Genomic DNA, 21,010 nt, shown 5'->3' with positions numbered 1-21,010 from the left:
GATTTAAATTCTACCTTTACATGGTAGGACTATGTCACATAGTAAGTTTGCAATTCATATACATGGAAAACACAGTACTCTCTGAGGCAGTCATCACATAAATTCACCTTTTTACACAAAAGAATAATTCTCCCCGGTTATACTCCTCGAGAAGGTCCAGCACAGATATTAAAGGAGACGCTCTCCCTGACTGGCTCTGCGAATTCATTTCCGTTGTGATAAAAATAGAATTCTAATATTTTACTGATATTAAACCTCTTATGTGAGTGTACGTTAACAAGTTACACACACGCACAAACACACGTCTTTGCACACTCAAAATTGCACAGGCCGTACTGTAAGACACACCATGCCCTCAGGTGTATGCCAGGGGTTGTTGTTTTCACTGTAATATATAGTTAGCCCTTCCACCAATTTACCCTGTCAGTGCTAATGGGGCAATTAACCACCATAATACCCCCCAGGCAGAGGGAGAGCCAAAAGCTCCCCAACTCCAAACTTGTCTTTATGACATTTATTTGACAAAATGTGGGGGAAGCTGGGGACCCATCTGACACCTTGGAGGGTCCTTAATGTCACTCCCTCCCGTGCCCCCGCCCCTTTCTGCCCCAGGGTATGGCACTGAGCAGGCAGCGTGATACATCATGTACAGGAGAGGCCTCGTCCAGCAGGGAGAAAACTTTCTACTCCAAAGCTTCAATGGGGAACTCTGATGTACTTGGTCCCGTCCTGTGTGATTCTTAATACAAACTGACCTTTATCGTAGGCCAAACACACAAACACACTTCCAGCTAACATACTCCAACTTGACCTCTCCCTTCATTTATCCTTTTTGGTGTCTATAAGTCCCCTATCTTTGTCTCTGCTCACATTCCCCCTGTCCTTCTTACATCCCCAAGGAGGCAATAACCTCCCCAGCAAGTGCTTCCCCTTGAGCCGTTGTCATAGTAACTTGTGGACTGGTCGACATGACAACCCCACCATGGTCCAGAGATAAATGATAGGCCAGAAATGGGGAGGGAGACGGCAGATGGGGGGGTTTGCACCCCCTTTAATTTGGTTTGCCTGATTCTGATTCAAAATATATGTTTTCTCCCTCTGAGGGTGAGGTTCGTTCAGCATCAACCTGCTTTACATTTATACAGGTACTTACAAATACGGCCGGCCTCCTAGCAACTCTACGATTGTTAGCGGCCTTGCTCTACGGCACCTGGATGGACGTTGCAAAAAATTGTAATTGCAAAAATATTAATGGAAATAAATATTGTGGTGTTTTGTAGTTACGACTGTGCTAGTAGTATTTTTGATGCAGGAACCATGTATTCCACTAACACTTTTTTGCATTTAACCTAGAGGATGTTTTTGCAGTAACCACCAAATTCATAAGGAGGAAATGCAAATATCAGAAAACCAGGAGCATAAAAATATTTATGTATTGAACCCCTCATCCTCCCAAGACTCAATTTCCTAAATTTGAGGACACTACTCCCAGTGCCATGAGTTAAACAGGTTTAGTGTAATTCTTTCTTTCGGCCTGTTACGTGAAAAAGGATTGACTGCCTTTCAGACACAATGCAAAAATGTAAAGCCACTAGTATAGTTGATAGTTGGTCTTAAACATTTTTTCAAATGTTTTATGTTTTCAGTTAATCAAAACTGGTCTGTTTTTCATTTTTGCTCAGTATGGTCTTTCAAGTGAAGCGCTCGGTGAGAAAAACTGTCCCCACTTCAGGGGTCCTGAGCGAGGTAATGAATCCCAACCAGCACCACGGGTGCTGCCCCTCAGCTGACCCTGATCTCTGACCCCTTTGTAGATGATAGCAAACTAAAAGAGATATATTGTTTCAGGATCGATATGTACCATAATTAATCAGGACTATTAAATGCGTATTATGTTTTAAATCAAAAAGTGTTATATTGAAAATCTACAGACTATAATACCTGAACCGAATAATATACCATTATACCAGACAAGCATTTTGAAACAAAAATGTAAAAAACAAATAAAGACAACTGAACGATAAATGAGTTGAAAACATGGCACCACCCATCGGCTTCATTATTCTATTGGTCAGCCATTTTCTCCCTTCCAACCATGTTAATCAGAAACTGCAATATCACATTTTATTTAATTGTAACATTCAAAATGATGTTGTTTGCCAAAATGTAATGCTGTTAACAAATCAAATACAATTCCCACCCCTCATATTTGAAAATCTGATAAGACAATGTTTATGAATCACAAAACCTTTTGAGCTCGTGAATTTCTTTTATATGCCCATTCAATTCAGGTTTTATTTTTTTACATTTGTCTTGCTAATATAATGATATAAATGCATGTGTGGTTACAGACTAGGAGATGTTTGTCTTTAATGTTTATTTATCAGGAATATATTTGCTCAAGCACTGGATACATACCATGTAACAAATAAATCAAAATTCGCTCGTGTACAATAAATACATTTCTGGCATAAGAAATCTCGTGCCCCCACAAGTTAAAATATTTCCTTAATATTTGTTTTGATTATTGTGAGTATGATTCATTCATGTTTCTCATCTGGCCTCCTATTTCTTGTTTTATTTTGGAAATGTTTGATGTGTGTGCTTGTTTTATTGTTTTGTAGCATCTACCTTTGACAGATACATTTCTTCTTGGGGATCATAAAGAGCATCGTCTCGTTTCATCTCATCTCATCACCTCCGCTATGGCCTCCTGCAGGAGAACATTAGTAATATTAATATTAGATGTAGATGTAGATGGGTGTGTCTACAAGTAGCCAATATTTAGATCCAGTCATACTAAACCATGAGTAAAATGAATAGGCAGGTAGGTAGCTAGGTAGCTAGGTAGCTAGGTAGGTAAGAGAAAGATAACATATACTTTATTGATCCCAATTCTGGAACATTTGCCGTCAAAGCAGCATGTAAACAAGGCATTGAACATAATGTAAAAATGAAAGCGTAACAAATAAACCGAACAAACATCAAATATAAACATCTCAAAAAATAACATAACAGAACAAAAAATATATATATATATATATACATATTGAAAGTGAAAGAAAGAAGACTGTCAAATATACACTACGAAGGGCCAATTACATCTAACCAAATGTAAAAGTAGGATGTTATTTACATTGATTGTAAATCCTATCAGGTAGATTGGTAGGTTGTAGGCAGGGAGGGGTGGAGATTGAATTGTTATTCATTCTTTTTACAATTTCTCCAGTTCACAATAAATGGATTTGCAACAAAACATGCCACAAAAACTGAACAACAGCGCCCCTCATTGTTCGCTGTCCGTAACTGAAAACATGCGAAGCAGAGTCTGAAGAAGACAACACAGAGAGCTTCCCGGCCACCGTACAAACGCGGAAGTTGTCGAATCAATATTCAATGTTTAAATAAGCATGGAAGACTTTTGTACATAGAAATACACCAAATTACTTATTTACATTAATTGCTGTCCTTCCCGTACGTTTCAGGACTTTCGACATGGAAGATGAATGGGAAGAGGAGGTAAGAACGAACCTAGCGTTTACAGCTAGTGATAAACATTAGCTGCATGTGGCTATATACTGTAAATATAAAGCATGTTGCTTGAATAGGTGTCTTGAATTGGTAGTCACGATAGTATTTTACCCATAGTTATTGGGTTAACGTGTACATTAAAAGTGGGAGTTTTAGGGAAACACTTCCCAATATTGGTTTGGCTCTTAGCGTGTAATAACAATGGGACTGAAATAATTCATTCATTTTCAGACAAGGCTCGTGGCAATGTTAACTATGTTTTTCTTCCATACTCTTTTGGATGTTTAAAAACCCAAAGCCTCTTTATTTGCAGACAGTGCTATCGCTGTGTTTATTTCCATATTATCATGTGTCTTATCGTATAGGAGCAGATCGTTGTGGTGGAGCTCTCTGGTATCATCAACAATGACTTCCTGTCCAAGTGTCGGGGAACATGCAAGATACTGGTTAGTATATCGGATGCTATTGCTTTTTTATAAAGAAAGAGAAGAAGCCTGGCCACCATTCATGAAATCAATATCAGTGTGTATGTCTCTCACTGTCACTGCAGCAGTCATTCAATACGTTTTGTCCATGTGTCCCAGGATATTGACAGTGACAAGCCCATGATGCAAGTTGGACAATATGTGTTTGCTGGGGAATATGAAGGTAAGAAAACACCAACACACCTCGCAAAAATATACAGACAGCTTAAAACTTGTCCCTTTCACAGCAACTCCCCACAAATATGTTCTAACCTGCTATGATTGTTAGTGATTGAGTTTTGTAGTTTCAGTCATCCCTAATGGCCCAAACTGTTTCTTCAAAGTTATTGCTAAATCTTGTATTACTTGTTGATATAAGGCATGGAAATATAAATGTTAAAGGTCCCCTATTATACTGTTTTTCATCAATATATTATAGGTCTCAGATAGTGTTTGGCTCCAAATACCAAACAGATCATGCGTTGTAGCATCCCATAATCCCCTCTGTTTCAGACCTGTTTCAAAAGTGCTGATTCTGTGTCTGTTACTTTAGATGAAAATAAGGAGCCACTCCCAACGCACTTCAGACAGATATTTGGTTAGAAAAAACACAATGTTGGTCTAGGAGGAGATTCAGGTGATAAGGTGTGTGTGTGTGGCTAATGGTTACACAAGCCAAAAAAATCGTTATGACATCATAAAGTGGCCAAATTCTGATCAGCTCATTTTCAGAACAGGTTTTTATATAAATGGATCACGACAAAAAGAGAGCGAATCTTTATTCCTGAAACTTTCAGAATCTCTTAATGCAGAGGGGAAACATATTTATATATAAAAGACATGGAAAAAGTGGATATTACATAATAGGTGACCTTTAAGCTATAGTGGTGCTATGTATTTTTCCCAAAAAGATGTTAAACAGACGTTTTACTTGCTATCCTTCGCTTTTCAAAGAAGCTTTAGGAACCTGTGTGCTGTTCGAGGAGGGACCGCCAAAAGGTAAAGTAACATATTCTCAATGTCTATTGTTGTGTTTCTGGTGTTTTTTCTTATTATTTATTTTCCTTTTTGTCAATATGCCTACACGTCTCAAGGAAAAGCAGAGAGTTGTCCAGAGCTCAAGTACATGTGCCACACCGCCAAGAAACTGATGATGCAACGAATATTCCTTGTTGAGAAGAAAGAGGGTGAAACCAGCACAGGTCAGTCAAACTGCTAAACACACCATGTTGCAAAATCTGTTGTGATTAATTTATTTCTTACAATACAGTTAATTATTTATTATGTGTCTTTTGTTACACACATTTTTATACTATGCTGGTTTTGAGGATTTGCTTGATCCAACAACGATATAATAGGTCTTTAAAAAGAATTCACTTGCATAACATTGTTGAAGAATTAAATATGTCTCTGTGTGTTATTCCCATAGGAAGTGGTGATAGTGGTGTACATATGGACACATCATGTCAGTCAAATCAAGAAGAAAATGCCAAGAAACATGGAAAGGCAGGAGACATTATGGAAAACACAGATTTGGAAGACTCAACAGTGGGTTGAGATATGGACTCTTTGCTGTATTATGACCTTCCTACACAAGTTAAAAAAGTTAGTGAGTATATGAGGGGCTCTAGTGTCAGTGTTACTGCAATTGTTGCCTGACAATGCTTTTCAAGAAACATGTTATACCTTTTCTTCACTAAATAAAAAAATAAGTAAGTTTTACATATGAGGATAAACATAATATCGCTAAATAACACCTTAAGGGATGTGAATACATTCCTTTCTTTCCACATAGGAAGGGTCTTGGAAAGGGCAGTCAGAGAAATGTCGCCCAAGAGCTGAGCTCAGCAGCAGGAAGTCCTGTCATTGTGCTTCTCTGATATCATGGAGTATTTTTTGTACTGATCATGATGAATGTTTAACCAGCAGAGGGAGATAAACCTGCATCAGCTGCAATGTTTAAGTAGAAAATATGCCATGTATCCATTCAAATACCTGGGAAGAGTAAGAATATATTTTTCTGACTTGTGATAAATTATGTTTTATCAGCACTGCTAGGACTTTTCATTTACAAAGTTAAAGACAGCAGAAATAAAGGCTTTTTATTTTTTAAGTGTGGGTCTCATTGCGTTGTTTTAGTTATGGATTACATTACATTTCTACGGCAGATAATGTTGTTTGCCTTTTTGTTTCTTTAGGATAATATGAGGAAAACGTTTTCAAGGTCTTTATGCACAACAATTTCAGAGAAGCAGTCATTGGCAATTACATTCTTGGATCTAAGGCCTTCTCCAACAATTCATGATCCTATGCACAGTAAAGAAAAAAAATCACATAAAGTTATAAACATTTGTGGTAGATTCCAAATGAAAACGTGAAATATATTAAATGTATATGCATAATCAGAGGTAATATTACATTTAACCAGGTTCAAACAGTTTGTCAGGTTATTTATTTTTTACCTGTAAGTAGATTTGGTATGCGGATCAAAAATTAAGTGTTCCACCATGACACATATTCTAAAAACAACACAGACATCAGACTAATCTCTTATAAAAGTACACCCTGCTCCGTCACATCTTAAAATATTTAGAAATATGTGACGGTTAAACAAACAGTTAACGAAGTATATAAAGGGTTCGTTTATATACAATCGATGGAGCTGGGCTGCTGATGTGGAGCATACCTGTCACACACTGTGAGTTTGTTTTATGAATGAACCAAGTTTTGTTGACTTTGAGGACGTGGCGGTTCTCGGCCAATCCAATCACCGGTGTTCCCTTGAAGTCGACCAGTGAGCGAGCGACATGGCACTCTCCTTCTCGGCTCCTGATTGGTCAGCTGGTGTTTTAGCACAGGAAGTGCATGGGTGTGTTTCCGGTAGGAGGGTCTTAAACTGCATCGACGAAGTTCCCTGAAGACACCGGTGAGTACTCTTGATGGAATTTCGTTTAAAATGCAAAAAGTTGCTGTAATGTGTCCGTCCTATCGCTAGTGTTTAGAAAGACTCAATACGGACAGTATATAGTGTCTCATTATTGCTTATTTTTTCAGTGGACGATTGGAAATGCAGGTCATCAGGTAAAAAAAAACTAACGGTACGCTAGGCTAGCCAGTCTAATTTTTGTCAAACACCTTCAATGTTGGACGGTAACAGTCTCAAACTGTTGTGACTGACCACCATAGACTGTTTATAAAGATATGTATATACAGTATGTGCTAGTGACGCGTTTTAGAAAGGCAATGGCAGGATGTAACGTGTCAGGACGTGCAAAAGTGAGACTACAGATACTGTACACGAAAGCAGACAAGTTAGCGGTCATTAAGTTAGTGATTTAGACCAACATACACCCCCCTCCAAACAGTAAATATATCTGCTGTTATATTTACAGTAACGTTGCAGCCTCACAACTTGTTTAGCTAGCAGGTTTCTGAATATTGTTTGTATATGTCAACAAAAAAAAGGCTAAACGCAACATTAAAAGCATCACTTGTACGGACATAGGATGTTTTATTTCAGGCCTATTGTATTTATAGCATTATTATATATTCCAAATTCAAGTTCAGTTAAATAACGCGTATATGTTTTTAATGTTTTTTTTGTAATGTGTTTATCTGATGTGTTAATGTAATATATTTGAAATCAACCTCCACAAAGTACGAAAGTACCAATCTTTGAGCAAGTAAGGGATTGCATCATCTTGAACAGATTAGCCTAGCAATTAACCTCATAGTCTAGGAATGTGCTTGCATTGAGTCATCCACTTCTAAACTGGCATGTGTAGAGTTCAGGAGCCTAAAGTGAAAAGCTGTTTTAAAAAAAATGTTTTAAAAGTGTATGACAAACCAAGATTATAGGGCTGTCCTCCTTGTATGTAATACACCATTTGTATCAGAATGCACTGTTTGAGCACAGTAATCATAGCTTTTGGTTGTTTGCTTTTGTATTACCCCTCTTCTAGACATTTGCACATACACAGGATGGAGCTGCGACCACTTGTGATGTGCTTTGCTCTCTGTGTGGTGTATGCCACCAGCAAACCCACAGAGAAGAAGGAACGTGTTCACCCAGACGAACCCCTCAGCAACCGAGACCACGATGATAACGAAAACTTTGACTATGACCATGAAGCCTTTCTGGGACAAGAGGAGGCCAAGTCCTTTGATCAGCTCACACCAGAGGAGAGCAAGGAGAGGCTCGGGTAAGAATACATGACAGCCATATCTTGCAAATCTGTTTCTGAATTTGTGTGAATACATGAAGACTCTTTGGTTAATACCTAGTTTGGCCTCTAGGAGCAGTTAAATTCATATGAGGTGACACACCACTAAATGTCGTATGAGGGAAGCTGATTGTTTCTTTCTTTTATTTCCTAACAGCATGTTGGTTGAGCGTATAGACGAGGATAAGGATGGCTATGTGACAGCTGAGGAGATGAAGAGGTGGATCAAGCATGCCCAGAAGAAATGGATCTACGATGATGTGGATCGACAGTGGAAGAGTCATGACCTCAATAGTGATGATATGGTGTCCTGGGAAGAGTACAGGAACGCCACATATGGCTACATTCTTGGTATGGCTGCAGGAAATCTTTTTTATATACACTTGATATATCCCTGACCCGTGTACTGCTTGGACACAGACACACATTTGCTTTGCCACACTTCCATATGCTATAAAAAGTTGTTAACTGTGACTTGCAGATGATCCCGACCCCGATGAAGGCTTCAGCTACAGGCAGATGATGGATCGCGATGAGAGGAGATTCAAAATGGCTGACCAAGACCATGACCTGAAAGCAAACAAGGAGGAGTTCACAGCCTTCCTTCACCCCGAGGAGTACGACCACATGAAGGACATTGTAGTGTTGGTAAGTGACAAACACACACAGGCGTGAAATAGATTGATTTCACCTTTTTATGAGAATATTTTCTGACAGTAGTCTTGCGCCACATACATGCACTGTTTCACATAAAAACAAGCACGGTTTGTGGATGCAATTCAAACAATGGAATTGTTCCCTTTTACATATCGTGTTTGACTCTTACAGAAACCTACTTGGAAACTAAACTCTAATTTAATGAAGTCAATAACTGCTTCACACCCCTTTCAATGCGATGTGGTTTCCTCTTTTCTTATAGGAAACAATGGAAGACATTGACAAGAATGGAGATGGTTTAATTGATTTAGATGAGTACATAGGTGAGTTCGTAAAGCCCAATTTCATATAAGCATCATCACTGTGTACCACATGTTGTTGTTGTTAGTGGCAAACCTAGACAGATAAAGAATACAATGTTAAAAAGTGTGAGTTTTGAAGGAACCTTTATGAAATGAGTATACACCAAATACTATAAGAACTTGTTCTAAAGAAGCATTGTATCATCATCATCATCATCATCATCATCATCATCATCATCATCATCATCATCATCATCATCATCTTTCTTTTGTGTAGGGGACATGTACAACCAGGAGGGAGACTCGACAGAACCTGAATGGGTGAAGACAGAGAGGGAACAGTTTAATGAATTCAGAGACAAAAACAAAGACGGAAAGATGGACAAGGAGGAGACCAGAGACTGGATCCTGCCCAGCGACTACGACCATGCTGACGCAGAGGCCAAGCATCTGGTCTATGAGTCGGATTCAGACAAGGTACGTACTGTGGAATTGTCCTCACAATTTTCCTCTACTCAATATTGAGGGAAAGTAGTATGCATGCGTAAAAGTGTGCCTTACATTACTTCGAAATTAGTCTGTTTGAATGATTGTACTGCAGGACTACACAATACTGAGAACATGTGTGTTAGATTTGTCTGTTATCGAAATGACTATTTCAGTATTATTGAAACAAAGAAGAACAGTAAGTATTCAAGTTTATATTGATATAAGTATGTTTGAAATTATTATTATTATTTTATTATTATTACCAAGCCATCCAGTGACACAACGCAAGTCCGGATCATGCTAAACATACCAAATACCTACAATAATGACAATAAGAACATCCATATATTGGGAAAATTCTTTGTGTACTACTGACACAAATACAAGGCTTATCGTGAATTTTAAACCTCACTCCTTCAGGACGGACGTCTGACCAAAGCAGAAATCGTGGATAAGTACGATCTGTTTGTGGGCAGCCAGGCAACCGACTTCGGAGAGGCTCTGACTCGACACGACGAGTTCTAAAACCCTCGGCTTCCACAGACTGTGTTCATCTTACTCCTCTTACAGCAGTTTGAGTTTTTCAAACAAGATGAGCTTGTCTAATCCAAAACCACAGACAATAATTTATTTGATTTGTTGAATGTGTCCCATTGTACACACACTTACACTACACATAAACAGTGTGACCTCATGCCGAGGTTTGTGTTGGTTTGGGATATTTAGCCGGCCTTTGCTCTGCTTCCACACACTACTCTTCCATTTCTAGGTCAGGCAATGAACAAACAGTGTTAGGTGACAATAGGTTTCTCAATTAAATGAAATAGCCTTTTTTTTTTTTATAAAACCCTTATAGATCAAATTGTATTTTGCAGTATACACAAGTTTTGTTTTGTTGCAATGCACTGGAATATGAAGAGCATATTTCTAGACGGTAGAATTTGTTCTACTGCTGTCTAATCATACAATTGGGCCCAAACTGAATACTGTAGTTGCAGATTCACTTGTACTTTGTTTTTTCTAGTCTTTGTTGATCATAAAGTGGTATGGCCGCAGGAAAGGGTGTTTGGAACGAGGAGTAAATATTAGATTCCAGTGACGATGAAGACTATTTGGACTAGTGCAGTACAGTATTATCAGTGGGACCACGCTGTGTTTGCTATACTGGTCCCCAAAGCATCCATGTTAACACAAGCTGTGGGTCCTACAAAAGGACGCGTTGTGTGTTAGTTGAAGGAATCAATAATTTATGATTTAAGGGCTGATGGATGCTTTGTCCGCAACACTGCCTTCTTTCTTTTTCGTAACCTCAATAGTGTGTGTGTGTGTGCGTGTGAATCTGTGTGTACATATATTACTTGTATTCTTGACCTTTTTCCCAATTTTTTTATGTTTTGTTGAATTCAGCTGAACTAACTATTTTGTGTGCCAAGCAAAAAACTCTGTCCTGTTTTGTAAGTGGTATGAAAAAAAAAGCCTCCCCCCCCCCCCTACAAACACCTCCCCCTCCTAAATGTATTTGTTAAGCTTGTATTATCACCATTTATAACCACTGTTGAGAATTTCTATGGTATACTATAATGTATATGACAATGTTTTTTTTACAGGCTCACTGCAGCGGCCACCCTTTCACTAGAGACTTTACTGTAAATATGCTGTTGGTCTGCAAACTGAGCACTCTAACAATCAGGTCCAGTTTTTGTGATTGAGAAGAATGTCTCAATAAAAACAACTACAATCGGAGCCTTTAGTCTGCTGTATTCATTTGACTTGAAGTATAGTTGTCATGTGTGATTAACATGGCATTGGCTATTACGAGTGATGGGGTGTTATTCACAATTTTATGGTAAAAGAAAAACAGAGCAATAATAGTAAAGTTGAAAACCGTCTGTTGCATCGGAACCCTGTTTCTAGCTTTATTCCTTTTAAGGAAATGCTCGGTTTCCTGCTCTCCTTCAGGCTGTTGACCTACTGTTCTCTGAGCTGTTGTTTTAGACCTCCTCTTGCCATGTGTTTGAAGATAATCATTTCCCCTCTATTCTCCCTTTTAATAAATCAAGTCTTAACTGTTTTAATTGATGACTCTCATAAAGCATCACAACATATTTAATGCTTTTGTATACTAATGATAATCTTAACACAAGCTTTCCTATCTCTATTTCAGTTCCCTTATACTATTTATCACGAATCTTAGCCTCAAATGTTTAAGGGTTTAAGTTTGTATTGAATGTGTGTGGATTGGATAATTGGATAAGAACACAACTCTACATGCTGTCACGCCTTGCCTATGATAATACAGTACTCTGAGTACTGCATAATGAATGCAGCCTCTTCCTGCTCTTTATTTTATCCCAAGCTACTATAAAAATGTAAATGTGTACGATAGCTTGTTTTATGGCTTAATACTTGTTAAATGTCATTTCCTATCAGTCTCAGATGTCTAACTGCTATTTAGAAAATGCTATGTTAGTATTCAAAGCTATGACGGGAAACACGATATTAGACCTGCCGAACATAGCATTTTAGCATTGCCATTGGTGAGATGTTAGCATTTTACACATTTAGCTCAAAGCTTTGCTGTGACTTTCCCCAGAGTATTCCTCTCTATCAGCTACTAAGGAATCCCGAGGTAAGAGAGAGTAAAATATGGTAATTTATTTTCTCAACTTAATCTTAATAGTTTTCATGACTTAATTTGTAGGGGGAAGGTTGTGCAAGGTGAAAAATATGTTTATTTCCATCCAGTTCAGTTCAAATTATTTAGCACTGGAACATATGTTGTGTGTTGTTAGCTAGTTATACATTACTATCCTGTCTTCTTTTGGCCAGGAACATGGATGCTTTTAGTCCTTTTTTGAACAAGGCGTAGAGGCGCACTGCAGCTTCTTTCGGCCAAAGTCACATGCGTAAAATACCAAAGGTCTTTTTTGTGACTTAAATATACAAAAAATTGATTCCCAGAATGTGTTTCTTGCCTCTCAAGGCCAACTTAAGCATCATATTCAAGTCACAGAGCTTTGCATCTGTTTCTATCTTGAAGGGTGGGTTTGTTATCATGTTGGGTACGTAAACTAACTCCTCTGCTTCGGTAGGCCGGTCACATTTAGTTCATGTTTAATAAGTCAATAATGGAGGCATCTTAAAGAGTAGGCATAACAAATTAGGCCTATAAGTATGAAAGGTGTTCATTATTTGACAGTTTTGAAAATATAGTAGTACTCAATAGTACTACTCAGTAAATTGCTTGGAAACTGCAATAAACTTTAATCCCGTAGAGAGAAGTGCAGCATTTTCATTTCATGTAGATTTACTTTTAATAAAAAAGACACACACACAATATCATTATAATTTTTAAACATTAAAAGAAAATATATATATATATACTGATTACTTCTGCCTTTTTGTACTAACCTTGCAAAGTTCATATTGTATGTCATCTAGGCTAATGTGGTTTAAATGGAACAACATTATGTGTTATAAATGTGTGTTGTTGAATGCTTAAGTCTTTGTTACAGTATACATTGTGTGAACTTGTGCATTTAATCTTTCTGATGACATGTCCGCTGTCTGTGTCATCTACTTCTCCTTACCTCCTTCATTCTCTGTTGTATCCCCCTTCACTCTCAATTTACAATATTATAGTGACATCACGTATTAAATGTGATAAAAACAGGATTACAACGAGCCATCACTTTCAACAGTTCTTCTTCATCTGACTCCAAATCATCATCATCCTCATTCTTGTGCTTGCCTCCATCCTTATTTCCAGGATTTCCATCATCAGCCACATCCCTCTCCCCGCTGCCGGCCTGCTTCTTCCCAAAGTTTGTAAAGCGCCTCATGACCGGAGATTGAGTCCCGGCATCTGCAGCCCCTCCTGGGCGCTCCGTGAGGTCCTGTGATGTGGAGGGTTGGTCTCCCTCTGTGATTGGAGTTAAAGATGGTCGCTGTGGTGTTTCTGGAGGTGTATCAAGGGGAGAAGTATCTGTAAGTACCAGCCTGGCTTTTAAAGGTGCATGCTCTGGGGTAGGCGGGGATGTCCTCGTCTGCTTGGCCAGTGGCGAGGACAGTAAAGGTGAATATGGAGGTGTCTTCACACGAGGCTTGCGAAAGGGTTTGTCTATTTCTGCTGAAGCAATTTGGGTAAGACTGAATGGCACACTGGACTGAGACGAGGGGCTGGTGAAGGAGTCAGTGGGGTCAATGCTGGTTGTTGTTTTTGTAGTTTGTGAATCAGGACAGGTGAAGGGTGGAGATCCTGTGCTATCAGGTGTTGCAGGGCTAGGACTGATGATAGGTACATCCTCAGTGAGGTCAATGGATGTATCAGTGGGTGAGTCAGGGTATTCTTCAGATGGAGCAGAAATTTGAGCCGTATGTGTGGGGCTCACCTCCTCAGAGGCCGGGTGAAGTGTAGGTAAACTATATGACCTTTGGGGTGGTGTTAAAACATTGTTGAAGATCACAGGGCTGAGCGCAGATTCAGCTGGGATGAAGCTGGTGTCGGGTGCAGCGGTCGTTATGGGTGGAACGGCCCCTCGGCAAGACGGGAGGTCTTGGTGGGTGTAGACGCCAGGGTTGTCTGTGAAGCTGAAGGAGGGATTGCAGGTTCCGTGTTCGTCATTGTTGTATGGTATTTCCTCTGTGTTTGACATGCCACTAGGGTGACTTGCCTAGAAAGAAACCACAGTGGAAATGAAAACCACTTTTGTAATGCAGAAAGTAAGTGAGCGAATGATCCTAGTTTTAGTGGGACATTTGTAGATACTGCCAGGCCCTCTGACAACCAGGCAGCCTAACTTTTAATGAGTGGGAGAATCAATGACTATGTGAGTATTTCTATTTCCAGACTTATGAAGTGCCTCAGATGATGACATAAATGTATTCCTTAGAAAACATCAGTTTGGCAAGAAAACTCTCAAAGCAAGGTCTTTGTTCTGCCTGAAGCTTTTGACTACATCTTGTGGCCTTCATCTGTAAATGGGGTTAATATTTTATATTCCAAACTTAGGTCACGTCTAAAAAACTATCATCTCTATGACAACTGAGAAAACTCCATCCGCTGATGAATCAACATTAACAGTCAATAAATAACTCACCAGTTGGAACCACCGTAAGCTCTGTGGGAGAATATGCAGGAGAGAATCTTTAAGAAACTTACATTTACTGATCAAGAAAAATTGGTAAATATGATTATATAGCTGAATGTTCTCACCACATTGCGGTGCTTTCCCTGGGCCACGCAGCCTCTCTCCAGCGGGTTCCTCATTCCCTTTTTCTTCTTCTTCTGCCACATCCCCAGTGTCGTTATAATTCCAATTACAGTCATCAACACCATGCTGAGAAAAAACGCCTTGCCCAGGGTGCAGCCGATCACACGGTCATCCATCAGTGGACTATGAGGGACTGCAGAGTACAGACAGACAGATGTTCAGACTGATCAGCAGTCAGCACTGAATGGCAGTGTGCAGAGTGTGTCCTTACTTGATTGTCCCTCAGATAACACCTCCACCACTACAGTAGCAAAGGTGGCGTCACCCGACTCCTGGTCTACAGCAGCTACCTGCAAAGTATGTTGAATTTTATCACATCATCACCATCTTTTTGTATGTCTTTATTTATAATTACATTTTAATGAAAGATAAGGGGTTGGGCAATTTGATGAACTGGCTTCACTGAAGGCTTCACTAATGTAATATTCAGTTTTTGCAACCAGACATGTTCATGAATATCAGTTCAGGCTTATATTTGGTAAGTTTAGAGACATGCTTGTTGATTGGAATGTTTTAGTCAATTAATTTATAAAACTTTTTTTACATTACCGCTGATTAATTTACAAAACAGTGTTTTAATTTATTTCCAACCTTGCGGTTCCAATTAAACTGAAACAGTGAAAAATAATTTAAGTGCAATCTTTGTTAATTGGCTTTCTTATTGCATTTGAATAATTATATTAAACAAAACACACTAATTAAAAGGTATGTTGTCATGCATGCTAAAAATGAATTATCCCTTCTGGGTTGTCACATTTTCATTCCAGTGCTTGTGGTTAGCCTAATTATGGACTCACTATCTCAATAAGCTTTCATGCACATTAGACGGCTTATCCAAACACTTATCTATTTAGAGAAAAAAAGGATGTGAAATGTAAAGTTCAACAAAGTAAAATTGTTGGAGGCCTAAATATAAAGACCCCCGTTATGGTCTCTGAGGCTCACCTTTACAAAGTGTTTCTGTTTTGGTTTGAGCTGATTGGTCCTGGCGATCAAAAGACCCTCGTGTGTGATTTGGAAGATGTCTGTGTGATTGGATGTAGGACTGATGGTGAAGTGGATCTTGGAATTGAAACCCTGTCAATTTGTGAGGAGAAAGGAACTGATGGGTGACATCATAAATCAAATACATCATGGATGCATATGTCCCGTGTGTGGAGTAAAGTGGAATATGTACATTGTTAAAGTCTTTATCTTGTACGTGTAACATCAGTGCTTTGCTGCCGTAGGTGTTGACCAGAGAGGCAGGGCTCTTTGTCGCAGTTACAAATCCTTTATATTCAGCCATGTCAAACTCCGGATGAAAGTGGTTCACTGCCAAAACTCGGACCAAAGCTGTAGTGACAGAATACTTCCTGGGGTCATCGTCCTGGTATGCCTGGGACAAGACAAAGAGACAGAGCAGTGAGACTGTTACAGTGTTATTGCAGAGTGGATGTCTTACCATGAACACTGAGTATGTGAGTCTTACCATGACCTGTAGATGCAGCTCTGGAGTTGTGAGTCTGTCTTTAAACCCCCGCATCAGTTTAACCTCCCCCGTATCTCTGTCCATCAGAAAACGGCCATCATCGTCTCCTAGCATGAACACAACCAGAGTTACAGATGTACACATGTACGCAGATTTTAAATATGAACTTGCATTGGTGTGTGTGGTACCTGAGAGAATGACATAGCTGAGTGGAGAGCTGAGTCCTCTGTCTCCATCCACTGCATGAATGGGACCAGGAGAGAAGTCCAACACCACGTCCTGCAACGTGACACACAGTTATGGGTCTTAATGCTTGGTTGAAGATTCTTAATGAAAACACAACCACTACATATCTAATGGTAGCATCTGTGTTAAGTTTAGCAGGATGAAGGCAGTGATTATTTTATGAAAATCATAAACGCACATTCTTGTTTAACATTGTGATATGTGTGTGGTGTGATTGAGGAAAGGTTAAGCAACAGACCTCTTCCCCCTCTGTGACATTGACTGTGTACACTGGGCTGGTACAGATGCGACTGGTCTCATCCTGGAAGAGCAGCCTGCAGGGCAGGAACTCTGGGTATTGGTCATCTCCATCCTGGACGATGATGGTTAATGTGGTGCTGGTGTTGAAGTGCTCAGCAGTGTCCATTTCCTGAGAAAAGTCAACAGTTCTTACATTGGAAGGATTATGGAAGCATTTGAATAGATTTCATTTGTAGACACTTTTACTTTTACTCTGAAGTGTAGATAGCTTACCGAGGCATGGATTGTAACAGTCAGCTGGGTTTTGGTCTCATAGTCAAGAGGTTTAGACAGAATAACCTCTCCGCTGTTGGGGAGGTCAATCTTGAAGTACTCTGCATCAGGCTGCAAAATATATACACAAAATCACATAACAATGGTGCTTTCTCGCGTGGTGTTTTTTTCTTTGTGATTGAGAGTGTGAAAGGTAAAAGAGTATAACTCACTGATGCCTGGTCAATAGAGTAAATTATCTTGTCATTATCTGCATCAGAGGCCTTAATGGTAAACACCACAGTATTCACTGGAGTCAACTGGAAAACACACCGAGAAACATCTTAGCACTTTCATTTAGTATGTTTAGTGGGTTTGCATGGGTTTGTGAACATGCCATACCTCACTGATAGTAAGAGACGTGACAGTGTCTTCTGTGAACTCAGGGGTATTATCATTTTCATTGAGGATCTCCACCACGATCCTGTACACACTCTATAACAACAACAACAACAAAACGTAGAAGCTTGAATGGGGGTTCACTGAAGAGTTATGGGTAACATGAAGGGGACAAGCGTACCTGAAGTGTGTCGTCCTCATAACAGGACAACTCAGCCATTAAGACAGGACCCTGAGCCTGAGAGATGAGAGACAAAAAGGACCCTTATTTTATGTTAGCAAACATTCCAACACAAACAGAACATGTTTTTTTATTTTTGTCCATTCTCATGATTGCCTAGTTTTTTTTTTTACCTCAATTTGAAAAACTTAATAGGAAGTGTAGAAAAATACAGTATAAGAACTATAAGGCTAAAAAGAAGAAGAAATCAAAAATCGTAATCATTTATCAAATCATTTCTGGAGGCATGTCTGGAGGGATGAGTTGGTGCTCTTGTACAAATTGTGTTCAATAAGACAATTCTACAAATAGACCCTCTTTGTGACTAAAAGCCAAGTTCGGCCTGCTTGATGAACATGCAGTGTTGAAACTCTGAGCTTACCTGGATGTTTTTTAGAATAAATAATGTATTTGCAAGGCTGCAGAAGTAGATCAATTGAAAGACTGTGAGAGAGTGAGATTACTAATCTGGTTGACCCTTTAACAGCTGACATGATGTAAGTCTACTGGCTCTAAGGAGGGTGCTGGTAAAAGAGATGGTGTTCCTTCCAAGGACAAAGCTGTAAGGGTCAATGATAGTCTGCTCTAAACTTAGATATAACTTACCCCAGTCTACCCTGACTTAGTAAATTAGAATTATACACATACAATTTGTAATGTTTGCATTTTATTCATGGTTTCTCTATTATAAGTAAGCTCAGATCAGTGTATAAGGGGGCATTTCCAAACTCAGTTACCTCTCGGTCAAGGACCTTCTCTTCCGATGTGTTTAGCCGGATGCTTGTCTCATCCAAGAAGAACCAATCAGCATCATTTCCCTCTAGGCTCCAGTAAACCCCCTCCACTGTGCTCTCACCCATGAGCTCAGCAACAACATCTCCCCAATGGCTGTTTTCTGGGATTTTTGTGAAGACATCTTGACCATCCAAACATCCACCCCACCCTGACATTCCTGTGCCAATGAAAACACACGCAGAGTGTAAGACACCAATTCATTCTGGCTATGATAGGAACCAATGTGACGTGGCTGTATACCTGCGGCTGTGTGCAGACACAGGAGGACCAGCAGTGAGTGGACTAGAGCCTTGGCCTGAACAAAACTCCATTTCAGTTCATTGAGGGCCATTACTGGGCTGATTCAGGCCTCAGAGACCAGTTATTTCTGAGTGGAGAGAGAACACGGTTTCCTCTTGTATATTAATGAGTCACTTCTTAAGGAATATAATTAGGTTCAAACCTTCACTTAATTTACAAATACAAGCGTACACACTCTCGCTCTGTCCCATAATTCCCTCAAATCCCTTTAAAGTGGGTTCGTGCGTGACTTTCCCCAGGCTAAGAGAGCCGACTAGCAGAGTGCTAGGCCACTTTTACAGCCCTGTTTCTCTACATGTTTTTCCTGACCTAACAATAAATGAGATGAGTAAAAATTAAACCTTGGCAGTATACGTTCTTTTACAGATATCTGTTTAAAAACTTTCCGTGTTTCTTCACCACAGAATTCAATCTAAAGTTTAATTTCAAGCTAATTCAACGTGTCATTAATGTCTATCATGCTTTTGTGAGTCCCGGGGTGCACTGGCTTGTTTTTGTATTTAGGTGTTTCAATAGGGTTGAGTGGGTGAGGGGGGCTTACCAGGGTTTTGGGGCCACATCCTATTGAAAAAACAACACAGATGTGAGGTAAATAAACTCAGTTGTCAAGGGTATGAACAAAGAATACCTCTGTTGACTGACCTGTTGTTTTCAAATCCTCTGCAGCTTGTCTTTGATTCTCCATATCCTCCTCACATATGATGAAAGCAGCGTCACTGTTTCCCAAAGCCCAGAAAAGCCACTGAACCACTCAAAAACACAAGCTGAGGCTTCTAGACAACAGATTCAACAAAAGACAACACCAGCCACCCACACATAATGATCCCCCCCACACACATTAGAAAGCAAACAGCACCTTATGGTGTGTTATCTTGGATCAAAGTCAGCTCAGAGACTAAAGCCTGAGGGCGGGGCTTATCTAGTCAGGGAATAAGACTGAGCCAATCATTTTAGGAGATGGCTAGAACCTGATGGTGAGGTCAGAGACCGGTGTCAGAAGAAAATGTAAGAGCTTCGTCTGGGACAAAAACACTTGACCTTCATAGGCAATTTGTTGTACAATGTAAATGTTAAAGCAGTCATATTGTCCAGTGAACTGTAGGTCAAGCTTTAGTTGTTGTGAGCAAACCAGGAAATGTTATTTTGTTGAGTAAAGTAGGACTTGGTTGCTTGTATCACACTTTAATTTGATATGTACAGCTCAGTGAATGTTATAGGTTAGAACTTGTTTAAAGTGTACGTACTTTGGCTACACAGCTTGCGCCTGTTGGATTTGTTCAATTAGCGGCACGTACCAACTAATGGGAAGTGACAAGGGATTACCTATAAAACACCGCCTGTTCACTCTCTAAAGATTAACCCACATCCTTTTTCCAACATGTCCAAGCATGCGGAGTAGGCAGAGACGCACTGATACTCACACTTAATTGTGTGTGTCTGCACATAATATCTTCAGGGCTGCTGCGATGAAAGATGGCTTTCGTCTGGCTCCAGAAATGTTTTGGTTAGTGCAGGCTTGTAAGTGGTGTCCATTGTCAGAGAAAAACTGGGGAGGGGGGCAGAGATGTAAAGTTTGCCTTAGGTAAGCGTTGAACACTGCAGTCTGTGTTTCTGACAGTGAGTGCAGCAGATAAGCACTTCTCAGATCATAATTTTAGGCCTGTAGTATTTCATATTGTTCACATATTAAGATCAACAGTAGCAGGGTGGATTCAAAAAGATGAAGAGACTTGTTGATTTGTGCTGTTGTGATTAGACATGGCCACTGGATGTCAGCAGAGATATGATTAAAAGGGTGATGGGAGATGTTTGATAGATGATAGTTGGCTTTTTGCAACTGCATTATCTGAAATGGCATCATTCTTTGATGAGGATAGTTAATTCTACTGAATGGAGACTATCACATGAAGTGTAACTCAAACACTACACTTCATTGGAAATAGTTGTATCACACATATCTCTCACATGTCATGCATATTGTATGAAGCAAACCGTTTTCTCATGCATGTTGTGTTTATTGTATGTAGTCATGTGAGTAAATATGAAAATACTTCATTATGGCAAGGTTTGCATGACCATTCAAATATATAAATAACAAATGAATGCATTAACTACTCAGACACTACAATAAAAGCAATATTTGCAACG

General features: G+C 39.5%; 3 protein-coding genes across 7 annotated transcripts in view; 2 read left to right on the top strand and 1 right to left on the bottom strand.

Moving 5' to 3' along the window:
- gtf3c6 (general transcription factor IIIC, polypeptide 6, alpha) overlaps positions 1-6,108 on the top strand; it is a 35,087-nt gene extending 28,979 nt beyond the window's left edge. For 2 of the 3 annotated variants that reach the window (XM_079684710.1, XM_079684708.1), the window contains exons 2-7: positions 3,486-3,519; positions 3,897-3,977; positions 4,116-4,179; positions 4,950-4,994; positions 5,090-5,197; positions 5,425-6,108. In XM_079684710.1, coding sequence (XP_079540836.1) covers positions 3,496-3,519; positions 3,897-3,977; positions 4,116-4,179; positions 4,950-4,994; positions 5,090-5,197; positions 5,425-5,552 — 450 coding nt within the window. In that variant the 5' untranslated portion in view covers positions 3,486-3,495 and the 3' untranslated portion in view covers positions 5,553-6,108. The remainder of the gene's footprint in view (positions 1-3,485; positions 3,520-3,896; positions 3,978-4,115; positions 4,180-4,949; positions 4,995-5,089; positions 5,198-5,424) is intronic. The other variant, XM_079684709.1, reaches the window with a different exon arrangement.
- A 697-nt stretch (positions 6,109-6,805) lies between these two features.
- Positions 6,806-11,409, top strand: calub (calumenin b). Of its 3 annotated transcripts, XM_079684705.1 has the most exons (8): positions 6,907-6,921; positions 7,050-7,076; positions 7,958-8,197; positions 8,376-8,569; positions 8,700-8,866; positions 9,138-9,198; positions 9,455-9,654; positions 10,087-11,409. In XM_079684705.1, exons 2-8 carry the CDS (start codon positions 7,063-7,065, stop codon positions 10,189-10,191), a joined length of 981 nt encoding a protein of 326 aa, XP_079540831.1. In that variant the 5' UTR covers positions 6,907-6,921; positions 7,050-7,062; the 3' UTR covers positions 10,192-11,409. The 3 variants fall into 3 exon arrangements, with proteins under 3 accessions (XP_079540832.1, XP_079540831.1, XP_079540830.1); XM_079684706.1 differs by lacking the exon at positions 7,050-7,076 and having other exon boundaries at positions 6,806-6,921; XM_079684704.1 differs by lacking the exon at positions 6,907-6,921 and having other exon boundaries at positions 6,928-7,076.
- A 1,904-nt stretch (positions 11,410-13,313) lies between these two features.
- On the bottom strand, positions 13,314-19,455 carry LOC307041299 (uncharacterized protein; the record flags this gene model as incomplete). Its single annotated transcript, XM_079684612.1, has 16 exons — positions 19,404-19,455; positions 18,803-18,929; positions 18,505-18,719; positions 17,729-17,785; positions 17,551-17,643; positions 17,382-17,468; positions 17,170-17,280; positions 16,895-17,065; positions 16,599-16,689; positions 16,411-16,517; positions 16,117-16,317; positions 15,885-16,016; positions 15,151-15,229; positions 14,882-15,072; positions 14,766-14,786; positions 13,314-14,339 (listed from the first exon to the last, which is right to left on the bottom strand). The coding sequence occupies exons 2-16, from the start codon at positions 18,891-18,893 to the stop codon at positions 13,314-13,316; spliced, it is 2,673 nt and encodes an 890-aa protein (XP_079540738.1). The 5' UTR covers positions 18,894-18,929; positions 19,404-19,455.
- Positions 19,456-21,010: the final 1,555 nt, after the last annotated feature.

Source organism: Notothenia rossii (genome assembly GCF_949606895.1).
Source record: "Notothenia rossii genome assembly, chromosome: 5".
In the NCBI taxonomy this organism is placed as follows: Eukaryota; Metazoa; Chordata; class Actinopteri; order Perciformes; family Nototheniidae; genus Notothenia; species Notothenia rossii.
This window is presented reverse-complemented; position numbering and strand designations above follow the sequence as displayed.